Source organism: Meleagris gallopavo, chromosome 4 (genome assembly GCF_905368555.1).
Source record: "Meleagris gallopavo chromosome 4, MGAL_WU_HG_1.1, whole genome shotgun sequence".
Classification (NCBI taxonomy): Eukaryota; Metazoa; Chordata; class Aves; order Galliformes; family Phasianidae; genus Meleagris; species Meleagris gallopavo.
The window spans coordinates 62,048,750-62,069,937 of record NC_139407.1 but is presented as its reverse complement, the minus strand read 5'-3'; the positions used below and the strand labels follow the sequence as shown (position 1 = coordinate 62,069,937).

At 39.7% G+C, this 21,188-nt stretch overlaps 1 protein-coding gene across 12 annotated transcripts in view; it reads left to right on the top strand.

Moving 5' to 3' along the window:
- The window catches only part of ADD1 (adducin 1), a 55,704-nt gene that overhangs the window by 14,454 nt on the left and 20,062 nt on the right, over positions 1 to 21,188 (top strand). For all 12 annotated transcript variants that reach the window (XM_085223569.1, XM_085223566.1, XM_085223563.1 and 9 more), the window contains exons 2-6: positions 14,185 to 14,397; positions 15,484 to 15,646; positions 16,748 to 16,899; positions 20,014 to 20,094; positions 21,160 to 21,188. The exon at positions 21,160 to 21,188 is cut by the window's right edge and continues 121 nt beyond it. In XM_085223569.1, the coding sequence (XP_085079695.1) occupies positions 14,203 to 14,397; positions 15,484 to 15,646; positions 16,748 to 16,899; positions 20,014 to 20,094; positions 21,160 to 21,188 (620 nt within the window). In that variant the 5' untranslated portion in view covers positions 14,185 to 14,202. The remainder of the gene's footprint in view (positions 1 to 14,184; positions 14,398 to 15,483; positions 15,647 to 16,747; positions 16,900 to 20,013; positions 20,095 to 21,159) is intronic.

Sequence of the window (21,188 nt, the reverse complement as noted above, 5' to 3'; positions counted from 1 at the left end):
AAGGTAGCTGAGGTTAAATAGGCTGTACGAAGTGCATCCCTTGCAGGGGAGGCTTCTGGGAGAGATGTGATGAAACATGGTGGGATCTTGATACAGATAGAAAGGTAACAGTTTAACATTAAAATGATGTAGTAAGTATAATTTATTGTGTGTCTATATAGACTGTAACATAGAGTGGCAGTAGGGCTTCTAGAAAGAGTTCCTTCGACAACATGGGTGCCGATGATTCAGGGTCATTGTCTGACTCCCAACAGGTTTGACATGACTCTTTATCCTTGATGGTCAGTAATTTAACTTAGATTTCTATGCCTAAGATGGTAAGCACAGCTCTGGCTTGTGTGATTTTTAGAACACAGTGGAATTGAGAAATATTTGGACAACGCTCTCAAATAGAGTTTGAATCTTGGGTGGTTCTGTGTGGAGCCAGGAGCCCGACTCCAATCCTTGTGGGTCCCTTCCAACTTAGGATGTTCTGTGGTTCTCTCTCTGATTTCTGGTTACTGCTTGGCAAATATAAGCAGATGTGAGATGGGAGTTTTTATCACACTACCAGAAGTCTTCTGTGTATTAGTGGTGGCAGCAGTAGTGCTGAAAGATAGAGAACATTTTTTTTTTTTTTTTTTCCATGGATGGAAATCACTTGGATAGCATCTGAATAAAGGCAGTGTGAGTCAGTGGAGTTGGTTTTAGACAACCAAAAATAAGACATGTAGAAACATTTGATTTTTTTTTTTTTACATTTAATCTTCAAATGCTTGTTATCTACAACAATTCCAGCCTAAAGATGTCATCCTTCAAGGATGGATGGCGTTTAGTTTGATCTAGAAGCATGGTCATGTGTCAAGCAGGAACCTTCCATGTTTTATATTGTGACTTGAATTCTGCAAATGCAGAATGCATTTGTTTAGTTTTATTCTCTCAATTTTAATAATGGTTGTAATTTAGTTTTCAAAATTGTACATATCTGTGCAAAAGCTTTGGATATTTGGGCTGTTCAGGGCAAATATGCACCTCTGCGTTGCCGCGATGTTGAGGCTTTCCTTGGAGACTTGGACTTGGACTGCTTCTATCAAGGCTGCCCATCCCACAGGGTCTCAGGGTGCTCAACGTATGTGCAGCCAGTGCAGGCTCTTGGGTGAGGGCTGCCTTCATGGATGGACTCGCTGCATACAGCAGAGCAGAATGCGGGCCGTTCTTGCAGTTTACCAGCTGATGTGGGAGAGGCTCCATTGCAGTAACTGAGCAAGTATCAGGCTTGCTTTTGTCCTTCACTTGTCTTCCTGCTGTGACTTGTTTTTCTGTATGCTGTCTGTTCTCCTTCATTTGGTTGATTAATGTCACCCTCTGGAGATTAAAATGGTCCTTGTTAAGAAACAAATAAATAGTCCCAGTAAAAGTGAGAGTGGTCGGGCTTCCTGAAATGAGGAAGTCTGGGCTTCTGTAGATGCCTGGGCTTCTGAAGGGAACTTAGCTAAAGTGGGCATAAACTCTGTTAGTGTGATTTGTAGTGACTGCAGAAATGGGATTACTTCTCCCCAGTTTGATTCTGAAACGTCAAAGTGCAAAAAGTGCAAAGCAAACACTTTCTCTTTTTTTTTTTTTTTCACTTGACAGTGATAGTCTTGGGTGGAAGGCCCGAGTTTGCTTAATGCTGCTTTGTGAAGCCATATTTGCTTGTGCAATAGTTGCCTGACAGGGGAGATGGCATCATCAGGAGGGCTGTTTCCTCGTGGTGTTTCATCTCTTGCCGTGTGGGTGTGCTTGACCCCTGAGGTTTACCCAGAAGTAGGAAACACGACTGCATAACTTTGGAGTTGGGAGCATGTTCACACTCCCCTAGGTAAAAGAAAAACAGAAATGAGTTGCTCCTAAAATAGAATTCATTGGGGCATTTTGACATGCTGTTTCCTCCTATGGAACAGATGACAATCTAGTGCAGGAAAATGAGTTCCAGTAACATTTTTATGCATAGTTCATGCCTTTCATCTTTAGATTAAAGCTAAGGCTGCTCTAGGAGAGCAAAAACAACACGCTCTTGGATTTGGGAACTGTGGAATGTGGTGAACTTTGTCTTGCAGTCACTTCTAAGTCGTCTTTGAAGACGGTGTTAATGGCCTTCATGTATGACGTGTGTACCAGACAGTGCTCCGAAATTTTCAGTGTAGGGCTGAAGAAGAAGAATGCAAGCCATGTTATCTTCCTATGCTTCTGCATTTACGTGAAGGACTTAGAAATGCCTGATTCACCACCTCCTGAAGGAGGTGTTTTGAATTTAAATAAGCTTGGCTGTTAGCTGGCTTGGAAATAGGATGATGATGCATACTAAGGGTTTGCATTTGGATCAGTTTTCATTTGAAAGTGCAGTGAAAGTCTCACAGGGAAGATTTGCTTCAAAATTTGTCTTTAGGTTTGCATTCTCCAGGTTTCCTACATGGTTTGGAAAGATACAGAAAGATACTTCAATTCTTGAGGATAAATTTTCAAGTATGTCAGATTGTATCACATTGATGTGTGTTTTATAGTAACTGAAACAAAGATACTTATTTCCTTCTGAGTATAGGATTTCAACATTCTTTCCAAATCTACTGCATCAAAAAAACTAATTTGGTATTGGATCTTATTAGGATTTCTGTCCTTTCCTCCCTCTCCCATCAAAATTAGGAAGCAGTTTAAAAGCACTGGGAGTGCCACCTACAAAAGCCTCAGGTAAACATGAGGAGACACTCATGAAAAATTCAGGATCTCTACCATCTTCACCTGCCTGATCTAAGCCTGCATGAAATCTCCAGTCTCTGTGTTAGCATCTACCTCATTTATGTACCCTAATTCTCTCTTCGAGCTCTGGCTGATAGCACACCCATCAGCAATGCCTGTGCTGCTTGTGTATCAAGCCTGCTGCTTCCAGCATCATGTCGGCACGCTCTCTAATCACTGCAGCAACTCCTGAGTCACTTGCATTCTCTGCCAGAAGGCAGTGGCTGAGGTTCATGCATCTAGTTGCCATGCATATTCAGGTAGTTCCTTCTCAAAGATCTCAACCTGCCGGTCTTATGACCTAGGATTACGTTTTCTTGGAGGCATTTGTTGCAGGATCTCAGGATCTTCAGGGGTACATCAAGCATGAACTCAGGCTTGCTGCTTCTTGCTGGCTCACAGCTCTGTTGCCAGGTGGTGATACACCTGTTATTTGGCCTCTTGGTCCTTCTTTGTGTGATTTCATGATCTTCCAGAGCTGCTACACTAATTGCCTATAACTTTCTTAATATTACTTTTTTTTTTTTTTTTGCTAGAGTTCGTTACTTAATTGTAAGTAGCAATGAATGTTACCAGAACCTATTTCAGATCTATGATGTCATTGTTCAGCAAATCCATCAACAAAAATGGGATATTGTAAAACACAGACATTGTTCTAGTGTACCTCTATTTCAGATATAAGATGCATATTGAAGGATAAGCTCTTATTAGAAAAAAGTCTGAGTGTATGTCATGTCAAATTCTCTGCACATTCAATTAGTGCTGTGGCACAGTTGGTTGATCTGGAAGTTAGGTTCTGCCCTTCTGTCCTCCCAAGTCCATGCAAGTCCTCTAGAGGAGAAGACAGAGCAACAGACATATTAGCAAATGGGATTTTGTGACATAAATAGATATTGTTTTGACAGTCTAACATTAGTGACACTGTTCTTTGTTGTAGGGACTGTGCTAATAGTTGGTTTCAGCCTAGAAAGCAAAACTGATATGCTTATGGGATTTCAGCTTGGCCTTGCTTTAATAAGAGCCTCTTGTCTCTAAAGCAGGATGTAAGAGCTTATGTAAGACCTGTCAGCGAGGTTTAATAATTTCTGATGAATGAAGAAGTTGAACTTAGAATGTTTGTGATTTTTCAGTCCTTTCTGAGGAACTCTTTATAAGTCTCTAAGTTCACTGTGTCTGTAGAGGTGGAATTAACTGTAAAACAATCTACTAGCTCATGTGCTTGATTTTTATAAAATGAACTGGCTGTGGTAAGTCTAGGGCTGTCTTTGTGTAACTGAGGAAGGTGACTACCTACTGTTTTCTCTCTCATAAACAAGATACAAAATGTAATCTAACTTTTCTGTTAAAAGTGATTATTGCAGAACAGTTCAAAAAGTTAAATGCCGATCTGTTTGTTGCCAGCACAGCTCTCAAATCTCATTCCTCACTATTGAGTCTTTGCAGAAATATCTGGATCCTGCCCAAAAAGGGGCCACTTAGCCTGCACTGCCGCATTTCAGTCGGTCCTTATGCATCATATATCTAATGTTTCAGACACTGAAATTTATTGTCTTTTTAAAGTGTCAGGAAAGCATTTATGTTCCTGTTCAAAAATGGGTTTTGAATTTCTTTGTCATCTGGAAGAGCTTTTGTTATTCGCAGTGATTTTGGAAAGCACAGGGCCTGGGTGGCATCAACAGTAGTGGATGTTCCCAGTGGTTTAATATTTTAAAGCAAGATTGTTTTTATATGTATGATAACATTGGGTGTGTGGGTGGGGTTTTTTGGTTGGTATTTTCTTTTCCCCAGGACACTGGCATACCCATTTGTTTCCAAAACATTTTAAAATAAGTAGATTTTCCTGTCTGATTTTGGAATGTCCAGCCTTCTTCACTTAAAACCAATTTAGTACCACTAGGGTTTTAAAATTAGTATTTCCTATATAGGAAAAGTGAGGAGATGCTACTGTCATCATACTGCACAGCAGTGGGATCTTGTTAATTTTGGATGTTTTGCTGAACCCTGAGGTCACAGAACATCATGAAGGAAGAAGAAAGGTACTCTTTCTCAGTCTTTGGTCTTTGCAGCCAGCCCACTGTTATTTAGGGAACCTGTAACTTGTACAGTCATGCATTCACATAAGCACAAGAGTCTTCTGCCTCTGCTTTATGTTTCTGCCTAAAGCTGCTTATGAGCTCCCTGGTTCTCATGCAGTGCTGCAGCCTCTGTTCTGCAGTGGGGAAGAACCCTCACTGTTCCTCTTCACATGGTCTGTTAGAAGAGCCCCCAAGTTACTGATGGACAGTAGTAAAACCTTGTCCTTCATACTGGGTCTGAAGCCACCTGCAGTGACTGTGTGTCTCCTTGGGCTTGCAGTTCTGTGAGGCAGCAGCAGGCTGCCCTCAGGTGAGTGCCACCTCTGCGTAAGCAGAGGGCTTTCCTTCCAAGGGACTGCCTGGAATACCTCTGAGCGATTTGGGGTCTTTCATGTCTTCAGATCTGTTCTTTCCTAGGAAAACTTGATTTCAGGTGTGTGCATATTAAAACTGTAGATTGATTTTTTTTTTTTCATTCCAATTTATTACATTGGCAAATTAAATATCTATTTTTACTTCAGCCAGCTTGGGCTCTTCCCTTGATAAATTGGATGTCAGGGGGCAGTTCTTTACAGAGAGAGAGGTGAGGTTCTGGCACAAGCTGCCCAGACAGGCTGTGGATTCTCTGTCCCTGGAGGTGTTTCAGACCAGGTTGGATGGGGCTCTGGGCAGCCTCCTCTGGTGATAGATCTGGAGGTTGGTGACCCTGCCTGTGGCAGGGAGCTGGGACTCGATCCTTGAGGTCCCTTCCAACCCAAGCCGTTCTGTTATTCTAAATGATGTATGCATTTGTGGTTTCAACAATTACCTTTAGAATTGAAAGCCTAGCAGCTATTAGCAACTTCATTTTGAGTCCAGTGTCTGTTTTTGAGTCAGACACACAGATGGGTTTGTCTCAAGCTTTCTCAATACCCATGGCATAAAGCCGGGGCCCTGCTCTTAGGAGAGCTGGAGCTCAGATTTGCCCTGTGCTCAGAAATGTGTGGGCACAGCTTTATTGGTGAGTTCAGCACGAGGCCTGGGAAGTGCATGTGGGTTCACAGAAACCTAAAAATAACAGGACTTGGGTTAAACCTCTTTATTTGTGTGGGCTTGTGACCCTAATTGCAGTAAATGTACACAAGCTTTCTGGTGTTACCACCATCCATGAATACTAATAGTGGGGGAAAAAAAATTAATATTGCATTGGCCACAGATGCTTTTGACAAATTAGAAGATGAAAAATGAAAATCAGTGATAGCTATTCCTCTGTTGTACTGGGGGGCTGGTGTAGCTGATCCTGTATGACATCAGTGGCAACATGTAATGCAGCAGTTAAGCAGGGCTAGGAAAACACTTTTCACCACTGCTTTCTGTTCAATAAACATTATCGTTTTGTCAGTAAGACGGAGAGGCGTTGTGTCTACTGCAGCCACTTTTATTCTACAGGCTGTTCAGCTTCACACAGCTTTAAAAATAAAAAGGGAGAAACAAAAAAGTGAAATGAACCTAAGGAACTCTCTGGACTAAACAGCTAAATGCATCTGAGCAACCAGTGAGACAAGTGAAGGTATTCAGGAACGCGCATCCTTTTGGTCACTGAGATTGGTTAGGTAAGATGAACCTGAATTATTCTGGTGGCAGGGTTGCACTTCATTAAAAAGAGATAGAGATGCCGTACCTGATCTTATGGAAAGTTTGTCCTAATCACAGGTTAGATCAGTGTGACCTGAGCACAAGAGAAGGATTAAGGAGGATTTTTGGTATCTTCTGCCTGACATTCAGTCTCCAGCTGTCACCAGCCTACCCTCAGGATAAGGTGCTGTATGAATAAACAGGAGGCACTAGAAATGCTTTGGAAGCAGTAAATAACATGAGCACATTGTGCATGTAGGAACTTTCTTTTTTTCCCAAAGCCTAAGAAAGAAAGCAGATTCAGAGATTTCAGAAGCAGGCAGAACTCTGATCTCAGCACAGACACAGTAAGATGTATTCTGGAAGCTGATTAAAGCTTGTATTTTGAAAAGATTCATGAAGCAAAGACACAGAATTCCAGTGTCTGTGGATAGGAAATTTCCATCTTGATTCAAGGCTAAATGTTTCTGACACTTGCTCTCCAGCACAAAATCTCTCCATGTTTTTCTTGGCAGGACAGACAGGCGCTCACAACCCTGTGAGCAGCTCATCTTTCTGTGTGCCCAGACAGGTGGGGCTGCTCACCCTGCCGAGGTAGTCCTTTACCCTCTGCTTCATTTCTGTAGCCATTGCACTTCTGTAGTATTTCATGTCCTTTTTGAAGTGTGTATAGAAGGACCAAAATGTATATCTTAACAGCGTTTTTGTTTCAAGGTTAGGGAAACTAATTTTGCTGCTTGATATTCTTTATTTTATTTGGTGATTACTGTACGCTGTCTGGTCACAGCACTGTCTTTGCACCTCCTGGTAGTGATTTATGGTTGGTCCAGAATTCAGATCTTACCTTTTCAACACTGAGTAATTCTGGCATAATTTTCACCTCTGGCTGCACTCCTTTGCATTAGCTGGGCTCAGCTGAGTTTTGTGGTATTATGTTATTAATTTGGTAATTCTGAGGTTTTTAGTTGAGAAGCTTCTTAAATTGGAACTCAGGTTTTCAAAACAAAATTGCATGCAGATCAGCCTCTTGTGGTGTTTGACAGGTTTTATTTGGCAGTATGAGCTTATTTGATGGCTCCGTAAGTCCAGGTTCAGTGAGCAGCAAATTCTGTGTCAGTTCCAATGCAGGAACAGCTTCATAAAAGAAACGTGTCTGAAAAGCAATAGTATGATTCTCAACCTCAATCCTGAGGCCTTTGTTGTTCACTGAATTGTAAGGGGTTATTCTAGGGATAACCACAATCCTCAAAAGCAGCCACCATGACCACAGCTGCTCCCCTGGTTCAAGGTGTTTACGTAGGGAGTTTTTCTGTTAGATGAACAGTATAGCTTCTGATGTTATCATTGAATCCTTAGAGTTGGAAGGGACTTTTAAAGGTCGTGTAGCCTAACTCCCCTGCAATGAACAGGGACATCCACAGGCTAGGTTAGTTGCCCAGGGCCTTATCCAGCCTGCTTTCTGCCATCTCTGTCCTTAGTCATTCATGAATTTATGCACCAAACCGTTCCAGAAATGCAATATCAGAATCACTTGGAAAAAGTTACTGAATCCAAGAAGTGAAAGCAAGGTAATTTTTCTGCTGAATAGACATTTTTGGTCATGTAAGCTTAAAAAGAAACTGCTTAGCAGAAAGTTAGGATTGGGAAGAAAGAATGCGGAAAAGCAGACCTGTCCATCAGGAGATGCAAGTTCTCAGTTTCAAGAGTCATCCCTTTTTTAAAAATCTTCTTCCTTTCAAAAGAAAAGCAATTTATGACAGTCTTTGTGTTTTTAAGTGTTATCTTTATTTAGAGCTAAACCAGTTCTGTATGCTGTGCAGTTGGGCGTTAGTCTGTTAGAAACATTTGTCTTGTTTAATAGAACAGTTGCTATAATTGAGACCAGGTAATAAGGAAGGACCTCAAGGTTTTTATTTGGGTGGGTTTGTTTCAGTTTTTCCCATGAGCTGGCTACAGACAGAGACATGACAGGTAAAGCCAGAGCTTATCAGTGGAAGCTAAGATCAGAGAAATCTTGCAGTGTGCTATAAAGCACTGTATTTTGTTTGAAATAATACATTCAGTTTGGTCCTTAGTCTGAATTGCCAGTTTTGAGACTGTGCTGTGACTATAGCTTTTAGCAGTGACATTCTTTCACTTTTCCTGCTGATCTCTTCCCTAAAGCAGTCCTGTTTCATAAATACAAGGAATTTGCTTGAATTTGAACTAGATTATTGGCTTTTTGCATGTTTGTAATCATTCTAAGAGATCGTTTTAATGTAAGAATTGAAAATGCCTTTTCCTCTCATCCTGCTTGTTTCTTAAATTACTGTCATAGATACTAAGGCATGATATTATACGTCTGAAACACAACATTTCTCGAGAGATAAGCATGCAGTTGGTTTGCTCTGTATTTTGAGAATCCAATATTTAACTGGCAGCACCTCTGTTGGTGAGTGGGATGGTGGAGACTTCATTCAGTACAACATAAAGAAGTGTTTGTGTTCATAAAGTAGTCTCTTCCTGCTCAAAAACAAAAAGCAGTGGAAATTTCAAAGATGCATGAGCCAGGAACATTTGGTAAAGAAAATAATTTGGTTATTCATGATGCAAAGTACATTGTCTGTTAAGAAGTACAGCCATGATTTACGTTCTTTGTTCTTGCACTTCCTATGATAGCGCCAACTTTTCCTCTTCAAAGTTGAGTAGGAAACATTTGAAATGGAAAGAACAAATCCTGATTGCTGGTGCCAAAATGCTCTCACTGAACATGATGGAAAGTGTAGTGCAAACAATAAATCATTTATTTTTGTATTATACCAATAAAATAATTTATCAGGGAACAAGATGGACAAATTTTATTCTCAAGGAAATGAAAATTGTTAAAAATACAGAAAGCATCAGAATATGGGGTGAAGTAGTGATAGCATAAGCTTGCAAGCAGCTCTTTGCACAGAAGCTGACGGATCCTTGCTGCCTGTAGGTGGGTGTTCAGACTCCTGACCATTTCCCTGCTGCCTGGTGTTGGTGCTGTCAGTGTGGCACAGCTGCTTGGTGACCTTGAGTGGCACTGCCAGCAGCAGCACGTCACCCCAGCCTTCCCCTGCTCCCTTCTGCCAGTTCCTGCTCTGTACCCAGCTTTGCACAGGTCCACAACTCCATTTGTTTTGCGTTCCCTCCTCCAGGAACTTCTCGTCAAACCTTTTTTCTGTGCCACAATTCTGCCTGGTGCTGGGGTCCCCATTTTAGGAAGGACAGGGAACTTCTATGAGAGATTCCAGCAGGAGGCCACAGAGATGATGAGGGACGTGGAGCCATCTCCTTCATGAGACAAGGCAGAGAGAGCTGGGGCTGTTCAGCCTGGAGAAGAGAAGGCTGAGAAGGGATTTTATCAATGCTTAATTATCAAACAGGCAAGTGAAGGGGGCCAGGCTCTTTTCGGCAATGCCCAGCAGCAGGACAAGGGGCATTGGCTACAAGCTGAGACACAGGAAATTCCATCTAAACGCAAACAAATGCTTCTTTACTTTGGGAGTGACAGAGCACTGGAACAGGCTGCACAGAGGGATTGCAGAGTCTCCTTCTCTTGGGATATTCCAGACCCTCTTGGATGGTTTCATGTGCAACCTGCAGTAGGGAACTTGCTTTAGCAGGGGGTTAGACTGGGGGATCTCAGATTGCCTTCAACACCTCTGATTCTATGAATTCTGGCACAGGAGGAGAGAACTTGTTAGGGGAACCGTCAGAAACAAGTGGGTGCAAAGGAAATTATTACATCGTTGTTCAGCTATGTGCTTCAGCCTTCTTTGCCAGTGACTGGAATTGTAATGGTGGCTCTGGGCTGAGAAGAGTTCTGCTGACTCACTTTGCAAGTTGGACACACTCCCCCATACGAGTGTTTTGCTCTCAGAGCATTTTGCACAGGGGATTTGTAAGCTGCCAGGACAAGAACAAGTCACATTCTATGATTCTACGTTTTTGGTGTTCTATTTTGTAGGGGTTTGTTTTCCTCTTTGAAATGATTTGATGTTGCAAGATTTTGGATCAGATAACTCTAAACTTAAGTAATAATAAAAATAAATGAAATAACTGTATGGCTCTGTTTTTATGGTTTGTTTAAGGAGGAGAATGGAGTGGGTTTCTTTTTGCACGTGTGCTGTAGAGCTAGCAGTACATTTAAAATTTCGTTCAAGTCTTTTGGGCTCCCTTGTCTTGACACAAGCTCCTTCCTGCTTCTCAGAGTGTTTTTATTCTCAGTTGGCCTCAGCAGACTCAAATTGATCTGCATTGATGTGAGGAGGTGTGGTCCGTCCTTCTGTGGCAGCGAGCCCTTGGATTAGATCAAGTCCTGTCTGGTTGCAGCCTCAGCAAAAATACTTTTCCTTAGGATGTGGAGGAACAAAAATAGCTCATTACAAGTGAATGCTATTGCTATTTGTGATAGCAAAAATAAAATAATAATTGAAAAGAAAAAAAGACAACAGAAAAAGCACAGCCTCTCCCCAGCAACGAAAAGCCACCCGACCTTTAAGTGATTGCACTGTTCCTCCAAGAAATGCAGATAGCTGCCTTAGCTGAGAGCTTCTCGTGAGCCATTACAGAGCTCCTCAAGCTCCCCATGATATTCATGATGGTGCTACAAGCTAAGAAACACCGAACCTATGAAGTCTGAAATATCTATCCCAACTTCCAGGTATTATTAGGAGAAATATTAACATTTTAAATATGTTTATTTAAAATGCACTCATCCCAAATGCACTTGGTTTTGAAAATCTGTGTATTTTTTAGTTTGGAAGTGTTACTGTGCCCTTGAGTTACTTGGATTCTTGTTGGCTGTTACTGTCTTAACGTGTGTAGAATTATCGAACTGGAAGTGCATCGTCTGCTTCTCCTTACAGAGTGCTGAGGAACATGAGCTGTGTAAAACACTGACATTTTTCTTCTTTCTGGATGTTAAAGGAACAGTTTTGTGCCATTCCTCTTCTAAACCTTTCTTCTTTTGTTTGAGTTTAACCTCCTAGTACTTCCCTTAGGTGAATGGAGGTGAAACTCTCTCTGTAGTTATAATAATGAAAAGAAAAAAAAAAAGTAATATTAATCCTGAATATTAATAATAATTTCAGGATGTGTTTGACAGCAGTGTTTGTTGTCTGTAAATGCATTATAAGTTGTATAAAGCTGCTTTCCTGACGGTCATTTCCTGACCATAGCTGTGCATACAGCAACCAGTGAGTCCCATATGCTGAGAACTGGCTTGATGGCTCTCATTTGATGCAGTGTCCTTTAAGAGATTTATAGCTTTTATGCATACATGTATATGAGATAAATGGATTTAATTGCTTCAGTGACTGTAAGCTGTGATGTGAGTTTCATGGCTTTGCCCCTAGTGATGGGTGCTGTTCCTCGTGATAATCTATCATTGAATCATGGAGTGGTTTGGTTCGGGAGGACCTCACAGCCCAGCCAGTCCCAAGCCCTGCCATGGCCTGGCTGCCCCCACCACATCAAGCTGCCCTGGGCCCATCCAACCCGACCTTGAGCACCTGTAGGGATGGGGCATCCACAGCTCTCTGTTGGAAAGTTCCTGCTCACAGAGGAAGGCTTTTTGTGCACTGAGCTTCCAGCTGTGGCTTTCAGTTAAGGGTGTGGTGTCCCTGACACACTTGTGCCGAAAACAACAAGTAGCAAGGCAAAAAGTCCATTGCAGCTTATCTGACTTCCTCTGCTTAACTGTTCAGATTCCTTTTATTTTTTGTCTATGCACGCGTTTCTGAAGGTCTCACTGCAGAGTCCATCTTGCCTTCCTCTCAAAGGGTTTTTGAGGAAATTTGTGGATAAATTTCAGTGGCTTCAGTGGATATCTGTAGGACTGAGCTATGAAGTGGATGTTTAACTCTGCTATAAAAGGACTGCCTAAAGATGAATGCTGAATTTCCTGTTGATTATTGCATTCCAGATCCTTCTCAAAGTCCAGAGTAGAATAGGAATAACAGAAGCTTAGTGCAGTGCTGTGGTCCCATTTGGGGATTGCCTTTGTGAGGTTGCTGGGAGCAGCATGGAGCCAGGAGCGCAGATGTGCTGTGTGCTGGGTCTGTGCTGGGCCATGATGGGGGTAGTCGGGTCTGCAGAGCACCTGCTTGGGTCTGCAAGCTGTTGCAAGCTCTTTTACAGAAAAGAGTCAGAGACATTGGGATTGTAATAGAGCTCAGAAAAGAGGCTGTGGAATGGGGTAGTGGGTGTTGGGTGATTTGTTCACTGTGTTTTGGAATGGCAGGCAGACCTACTTTCTGATGTGAGAATTAGAGGGGATGAGATCTACTGATTCTAATGTCTCAAAGTAGATCATTCTTTTCTCTGCACTGATTTTGTTCAACGTATTTTGCATTTCAAAATAGCTTACTTTTTCTGTGTGCATCCACATCTGTGGTGGTTTTAGCTAATAAATATGCAAGGAAATGCCTAATTCAGTTCACAGGCAAGCACAATTCAAGACAAGAAGCTAAGGAAAATTTTAAAATAGAGGTGTGTGTCAGTATTTACCACCTCTAACGTGCAGCAGGAGAATCATTATTTAGATGATGATACGTACAATCTCTCCCGCTGCATCAGAAAAAGAATTGCAGTAACTTACAATGTCAGCAGATTCTGATGGTACAAATCCTTACAAAACTGAAGGTACGTAATGAAATGAGTAGCTGAGATTGAGTTTTTCCTGCCTGTTTGAGTCCCTGGCCTAAATCGGTATAACTGAAATGAGTCTGTTTGATCTCAGTGGGGCAGGGAGCTGGAGGCTGATACTGAATTTCCTTTATCTATTCCTGTATCTGCAGGAAAAGACCTGCAGGTTCACTTGGCACATTTATTGGTAAAGTTGCTAAATACCACGAGGGTACAGGATTTCAACTTGACATATTTTACATGTAAAGTACATCATTGCAGCTTGCTGAACAAGTTAAATATTTGCAGTTCTGTGAAGTACAGTTTGCATTGGTGACATTTTACTAATCATGTGTGATGTGCAAAGAAAATTATCTTTTCTGAAAAAGTTGAATTTGATACATGATTGGGAATGAGAGATCCAAGTCTTAAGGCGTTGCAGGGGGTGTTTTATCAAACTGTTAAGCTTAGAAGGCTTCATGAAATCTTCCAGTTTTTGAAAATGGCTCATTATAATCTTCATTTTTGAATGAAGATTAGAACTGCTGTGAAAACTGGGCTAATGTTACACAAAAGGGTTCTTGTGTGTGCAAGAAAGCTGCATGGATGAGCAATGCCAGCTGTCTGCAGGCTTTCTGGTAGATACCTGCAATTGTTCGTTATGTGTAAAGCTGATGTGAGCCCTGGCCAGTGGGCTCATTTCATTGGCTTAAATGTCTGAAATTTAAAAAAAGATACAGTGAATGTAGACATCGTGTGTTGTTGCAGTGCTGTCTGTGACAAGATTCGAAAGACTTTTGTGCTTTGGAAAGCCATGCTTTGGAGTCAGCTTCAAGAGCTGGATGTGGGTGTTCTTATGGTGGTTTGTGTAGCATGTGTCCACATAGTACGTTCAACTTGTGTGTATATTAGCTACATTTCTAGTCACATCTTTTAACACTGTTTTTTCTTTAATTTACTGCTATTCAACTGCAGAAACGGGGCTTTTGAGTTGGGAAGGCCATTCTAACTGTAGGTGGATTTGAACTTTTTCTCTGAAACAGGAAACACTTACTGAGCTCTCCATTATTTCCTTGTTTAATTTGCTCATCTTTGTCCTCTTCAGGTTCCATAAAGCTGTACTATGAATGGTGATTCTGGTGCAGCGGTGGTGACCTCACCACCTCCAACAACAGCCCCTCATAAAGAGAGATATTTCGATCGAGTTGATGAAAATAATCCAGATTACTTGAGAGAGAGGAATATGGCACCTGACCTTCGCCAGGATTTTAACATGATGGAACAGAAGAAGAGAGTCTCCATGATTCTTCAAAGCCCAGTAAGAAAAGAAAATCACTCCATCTAAGTGATTAATTTATTATCTCTATTGTTTTAACTTTCTTCTAAAGTTAGTAGCCCAGTTTTTCTCACATTATCTGGTTGAAGTTTTATTGTCTGCTCATGAAGAAGCCTCTCAGACTTGGTTTCAGAACTCTGTATGTAATCAGTCACCATTCTTTTCATATCATCTATGTACTTATAGTAAAACATTTTTTTAAATTGTTTCATATTTTAACATTCATTTAAGTATTGAAATCAAGTAACTCTCCTAAGAGTAGCTTATGCAAACCAACTCTGTCCTGCGTTCAGTTTTTTGTCATCTGACATTGGGAATATTATTATACATCTCTTCCAGAAAAGGTGCACAATTAGAAGTGTTGAATAATTTGAGTATTATAGATACTTTCCTCATGGAGAAAGTGCACATAACAAAGCTTATTTCATAACATTTATTCCTTTTATAGTAACTGATGGGTGACATTAGATATAGAATGTGTTATGATCTGTCTTTAGCAAGAACAGGGTTGTGGTGATATATTTACTGGTTTTCATGTGGGACCAACTTCTTTGATTTATAATTTACCTAGTGATAGGAATACTTCTATTTCAATTTCCAGTATTCTTTTTAAAAGCAGCATCTACTAGCAATCTAAAATCTTGTTTTCCTTCATCCAGTGGCAAAGATACACATGCATGCACAGGTACAAAGTAAAGTACTGTTTTAAGATGCAGTGGCCATGTGTTTCTGCATGCCTTCTTGACTCAGTTCCCTCTGAACCACACTGATATATTCTTTCTCTTCCAACTACTTTGCTTCCAGATTTTGTTTTCTTTGAAGTCGATTGCATGTGTTACTTGGAGAGAGAATATTGAAATTCCCATTTACAAAAAAATAAGTTTCCCATATCGCTGTTGCTATAGACAGCATCATTTTCAAATGAAAGCATGCACCCAGTAGTACTATGCTGAGCTGTTTTGGAGAAGAGTTATAGCACCTTTTCATTTAGGCGTTATATAGAAACTGTGTTTGAAAAGCTGAAGTTCATGTGTATGTGCTTTACAATATGCAATGTCCTGTTGGCAGGCTTTTTGTGAAGAATTGGAGTCTATGATCCAGGAACAATTTAAGAAGGGGAAGAATCCAACAGGTTTATTGGCTTTGCAGCAGATTGCAGATTTTATGACAACAAATGTGCCAAATGTCTACCCAGCAGCACCACAAGGCGGAATGGCTGCGTTAAACATGAGTGAGTGCACATGAACGTAGAATAGTTGAATTCTCTTGTCTGAAAGGCTTAACATGAAGACAGTGTTGAATGCTGTGAATTTCACTGTGTTATGTGAAGTTCACATACTGCCCTGTTCTCTTATTGGAACGCTGCAAACAGAAAATGAATGGATTTGTTTCCAAATTTCGGTGATACACAGTGTAATTTGTGTATGTGATTTATATCAAAAGCCATCTAAAGAGGAATGTCTTAATTGAAAGAGAAACCTGATAAGTGAACATTAATTGAAAATACAAACGTTTAAATGTTTACCAGCTGGATTGTCTACAGGAAGATAAAACTCAGTCGTAGTCTGGTAACAGCAAAAGTCTTTGGAAACTATTTTTTGCAGTTGAAATACTATTCACAGCTTTCTTCTATGAAGTGAGAAAAGAAACATCAGAAAAAAGAAATAAACAAAAAAAAACCAAAAACGCACACATGGAAAGAAAAAACCACCCAAGTATGTGTGAATATGTGCACACACAGGTTTTGTGTTAGGATAATACAAATCCCTGCCTGTGCACCAAAATAAATCTGTAATTGAGATTATATCATGTCAGATTCTGCTTTATCCCAGCTCCTGTGAATCATGTTTCTCAATGCACTGTAACTAGACCTATGGTAACTGTAATGCTTTACTATAATCCTCCTCTATTCAGCTTGCATTTATTATTTCTTAATTAAATGACCTCACTAGGTGTATAATTCTTCTTTCCAGTGATAGAAACCCATATTCAAAAAGTGGAATATTTGAGGTTACAATTCTCTGTTATCAATGAGTAGTTGTATTTATATGAGATTGGTGGGGGGGATTTTGCTAAAGAATTTATTGCCACTTTAACCCCAGTTAACATTAAGAAAGGAACTTGGGCTGGCTCTACTTAAGATCTTGTCAGAGATCTTAATTATATTGATGTAATATACATTAGGACACTATAGTAATTAAATCTTGCTCTTCATTTCTAAGGCTAATATGTTGATATTAACTAGCAAGAAAAACCATTGTAACTGTGATGGCTGTTACTGTGTTCTAGCTGACACTGAACACAGCTGCCTTGTGCTTTCTTCTCTTCTCAGGCCTTGGCATGGTGACACCAGTGAATGATCTCAGGGGGTCTGATTCCATTGCTTATGAAAAAGGGGAGAAGTTATTACGATGTAAATTGGCGGCTTTCTACAGATTAGCAGATCTCTTTGGCTGGTCTCAGCTTATTTACAATCATATAACAGTGAGTATTGAATCAGCAGAGAACTGAACCAATTGTTTTAGAATACAAGTGAACTGATTCCCTCCCTCATCTGTCTTTTTCTCTTTGTGTGGAAGAAGAGCAAAGTGGTATTGAAAGCAGTATAATAGTGAAGAGATTAGTCATTGCATCTCAAGAATAAGAACTGAAATAGCTTGGATGTCAGCTACGTAGTCTGAATAGAGTCTTAGGAGAGTGGACGTGAAAAGTCTTACAGTGAATTTAAGGTTCTTAAAAGACTGAATCTTTTAGTATCTTAAATGGTTTGAGTAATTCTATGTATTATTCTGCAAGGTGATGTCTTCATTTTCTAAGTACTAAGCCATCTTTTCATTGGTAATACTATTCAGTTTCATTGACAATTCTCTACAGACTTCTTTGTAAAAGAAACCATAGTATTTCAGAACATGAGTGGACTGTTTAGCTTAATGTTGCATACCAACAGTTTTCTTTGTGACTGAGTAATCACTGGCATCCGTAATAAGAATGACAAGGAGGTCAAATCAAGGAGGTTTTATGTGCCAGAAGAATGATCAACATGAGTCTCATGAGTGAAGTCACAGCTGTGGTGTGCAACTCAGTCAATTGTTTTCCTAACAGAGCTGGATTGTTGTAGGGTTTTGTTCCCTACATGGTAAAGGTGGTCCTTGATGTATTTTCAGTTTTTAATTGCAATCTGAATGAAATACAGTAATTTAATGATTTCTGCTTTTTGAGATTTCAAGGTATATTACGAACTGCTGAAGATAATAAGCGATATGAGTAGGCGCAGGATCAGGCAGTGCTGATTAGACCATTTGGTTCTTTTACTGAGGGAACGTATCCCACATAGTGGTTCTTGTAAACAGCTCTGTGCTACCCCCTGATTTTTCATACATGACGTGAGAATTGCTTTTGTAAAAGGAATATTAATGCTATAAAAGAATAGCAGGCAAGCAGTTTTAGAGATGGCTTTCTAGTGTCATATTTAGCCCTGGGAATATTTGAGTTTAGATATTAAGTTAAGTGTAATGAGGAGCTGTGTGCCTTGAGGCATAACTAAGGCCATGTAATTGGGGAATAATGCATCAAGTTTGTTTTCTTTTACAAAGGAGAAGGAAGGAGAGCACAGAGAGCTTAGATAATGAAGTTAGATAATGTGCTAGCAGTTTAGTTGGAAGATAGGGCACTTGGAGTATGACACGTTGGAAATGTTTTGGATGTATTTTGCTTTTGAAGGACAGAGCAGTGTTGGAAAGTTTTTGGTTAATCGTTTGTCACCAGCAATCGCAAGTGATAGTTAACTTATACAGATTCCTCCAGTGAATAGCAACCTGGAAGGTGACTAAGATATAATTTACCTTGAGAAGTTGATGTGGAACAAGGTTGTTGTGTTTACAGAGTAGTCTCATCCTTGTTCTAAGGTGTATGCTTATATATTAATAATTATAGTTAATTAGTATATTGTAGAAGTAAGGTGCTCTTTAGAATGTGGCAGATGTTATCACTTGATACAGAGCTGGATTTTGACTCCAGGTTTTCTTTTCTTGTGAATGGATGCTCTAATTTTTAGGTGATTGCACTGAAGTTAAAAGCCACTAGTGTACTTTTGGAAAATAGAATAAAAAGATGAAAACAGCCTTCTGTGAGGAATGTCACTGTATAAGATGGAGGAGAAAGGCTTTGTGAGAGCTGATTGCAATACCTTTGCTTCTCTAGATCCTTATCAATCTGGTGCAGTCTGACACAGAAGCAGAATTACAGAGTTACCAAGAGCTTTCATGTCAAGTAAAAGGATTTCTAATAAACTTGGGTGCCTCCAGGGTTAGGCAGAATTTGAGACTGCAGGTTTACTGCAAGTACTTCATTCACTTGGTCTTGGTTTGCTTAGAGAGCATGAGTTGTTTATTGGATCTAATCCTGAAGTAGAGTGGTTTGGGAGATGCTGCTGTTTCAAGCTTTCTCATTAGCTTTTGGGGCATTTTAATAATACTGTTTTCAGTTTTGCATAATTAAGTAAAAGATGTTCTAGATCATTTAAAATTCTGCAGTGGAGAATTATTTTGGTGATTCATAAAAGTACAGGTTAACTTGAACTAGTTGGTGCAGTTCAAGGCTCGTGTGGTATGGCACGTAATCAGCTGGTTATCAAGGAAGGCAGATTTGTACCATAAACTTTCAGGACACCGATCAATTACTTATTGAAAAAATTATTTTCCTGCAGAAGGAAGTACGTATCCATTTCATGTTGAAAGTAGTAGAAGACCTGAGTGAGCAAAAAAGTAGGTGCATCTTGAGGCAGTGGAACATTTGTGGGTTGGATGAAATTACGTGCAGAGCTTCCTTCAAGCTTCAATCACTCTGTACTGACAAGTAGCAAAGTAGGGAACTTCATAAAATTGAATCTAAACATTTGTTTTAAAAGATCGCCATGAGCTCTGAGAAACACACTTCTGGCCCAGTCTCTGAAATGAGCAGTTTTGTTATCATGACTTATTTCTTTTAATTCTCCATTTTAACTCTCCATTGAAAAACACCTAAATTATTTGTCCAGTACTTTTCATTGTGCAGTGTTCAAACTGATGCATTCTGAGCTGTGAATGTTTTGAAGTCAGCATTATTTTTGTATTATGAACTTGGTTATCTCACATGGCATCCCAGAACCAGTGGTGGAACCCTACTCAGCATCAAGAAATTTTAAATCTGTGGGCCAAATTCTTAAATTTTCTTAGTTTTTCTTTTATACTTTCTAGTTTACTGGAGTGTAAATACAGTTGAAGTATAAATTCATTCTTAAAAACATGCAACACCTTTTTGCATTTATCACCATGTCATTCTTTTTATCTACAGTTATCTAGTCGTCTTTTCTAGAGAACGTAAGGACTTAGCAGTGTTCCACCAATCTGAGCTGCTGATGTACCTACCATCTGATTCTCTTCAGCGCGGCTTAAGCGTGTTGACCACCTGTCCCAGCATACGTGGAAATTGTATTGCATATGCTATAGTCATATTGCTTGTTCCATACTCAGGAATTGAAAGTAACTTTCATGTTTTTGGGCCTTCTTGTATGCTTTATTAAAATATTCCCAATAACTTAGCTTTTTCTCTTACCCTTAGGCCAGAGTAAATTCTGAGCAGGAACACTTCCTCATTGTACCTTTTGGACTTCTTTACAGTGAAGTTACTGCCTCCAGTCTGGTAAGCAGTGATAATTTTTCACATTTGTAAAATATATACAGCTGAATATTTTCTCTCTAAGTGTTTAAATTCTGTCCTAGAGAATACTTTTTAAATTATTTTTTTTACATATTTAGGATTGCTTTATTGAACATGGTTGGCTTTGGTACTGCTGAGGTGTCTTTAAGAAAGATTTCTTTCCCCATGTTCATCATCAGATGTTCTCCAGCTGATCAAGCTGTAAACATGAACCAGATCTTTTGAATAAATTAACCACATCATACCCTTGAAAGGCATTGGCTGCTGAGTCAGGCTTGTTAAGGGAAACAACATATATTTTTGACATAAATGCCAGTTTCAATGTCAAGACATTCTGTCAGATGCTTAATTCAGTTGACATTGTTTAACCATTTAACAATTAGCTGAGACTGCAGATAAACACTCTTTTTGAGTTTTAATGGTAGTAATTGAAGACACTGCACTCTTAACTGTTAGCTCAGGGGAAGCCTTTTGTAAGCATTTGTCTTAAGTTTACATTGCTGCTGAAGGCAGCTTGAGTTTACGTGGTGGACTTCCTTATGTTGGAACAAAATGGAAGCTTTCACACTACTCTTTTGCTTCGACTCCTTTAAGATCAGTAACCTCTAGCAGAGAGATGAGGTGTTTGTGGAGCAGTAACAGTTCAGACTTGTGTTGCTTGTGACAGGTAAAGGTCCTAAATACTCCCCCTTTGGCTTTCTGTGAAGTTTGGCTGTTTCTTACACAGCTCCACCTTTAATAGCTTGTAAAATTTTAATTAAAAAACTGTAAGAAAAGAAAATGAGAAAAGTAAGACCTACACTTTCTTGTTAGTTCAGATCTTTTAGAGGAGATTAAGGAATGCTGGCTTTTGTGTTGTTGGGTGGGCTGTTTTTTAATTTTGTTTTTTTTTCCTCTGCTTGCTTTTATCTTTATAGCAGAAATGTAAGTACTTGTTAAAATAGAATAACAGAAGAAATTTATTTTTAAAGATTCAGAGGTAGATGCTGAGTTAAATCAGATTTCTGTCAGTTTTTGATTTATGAAACAAATTCTTTTCATTTCTAGGTTAAAATCAATATTCAGGGAGATGTAGT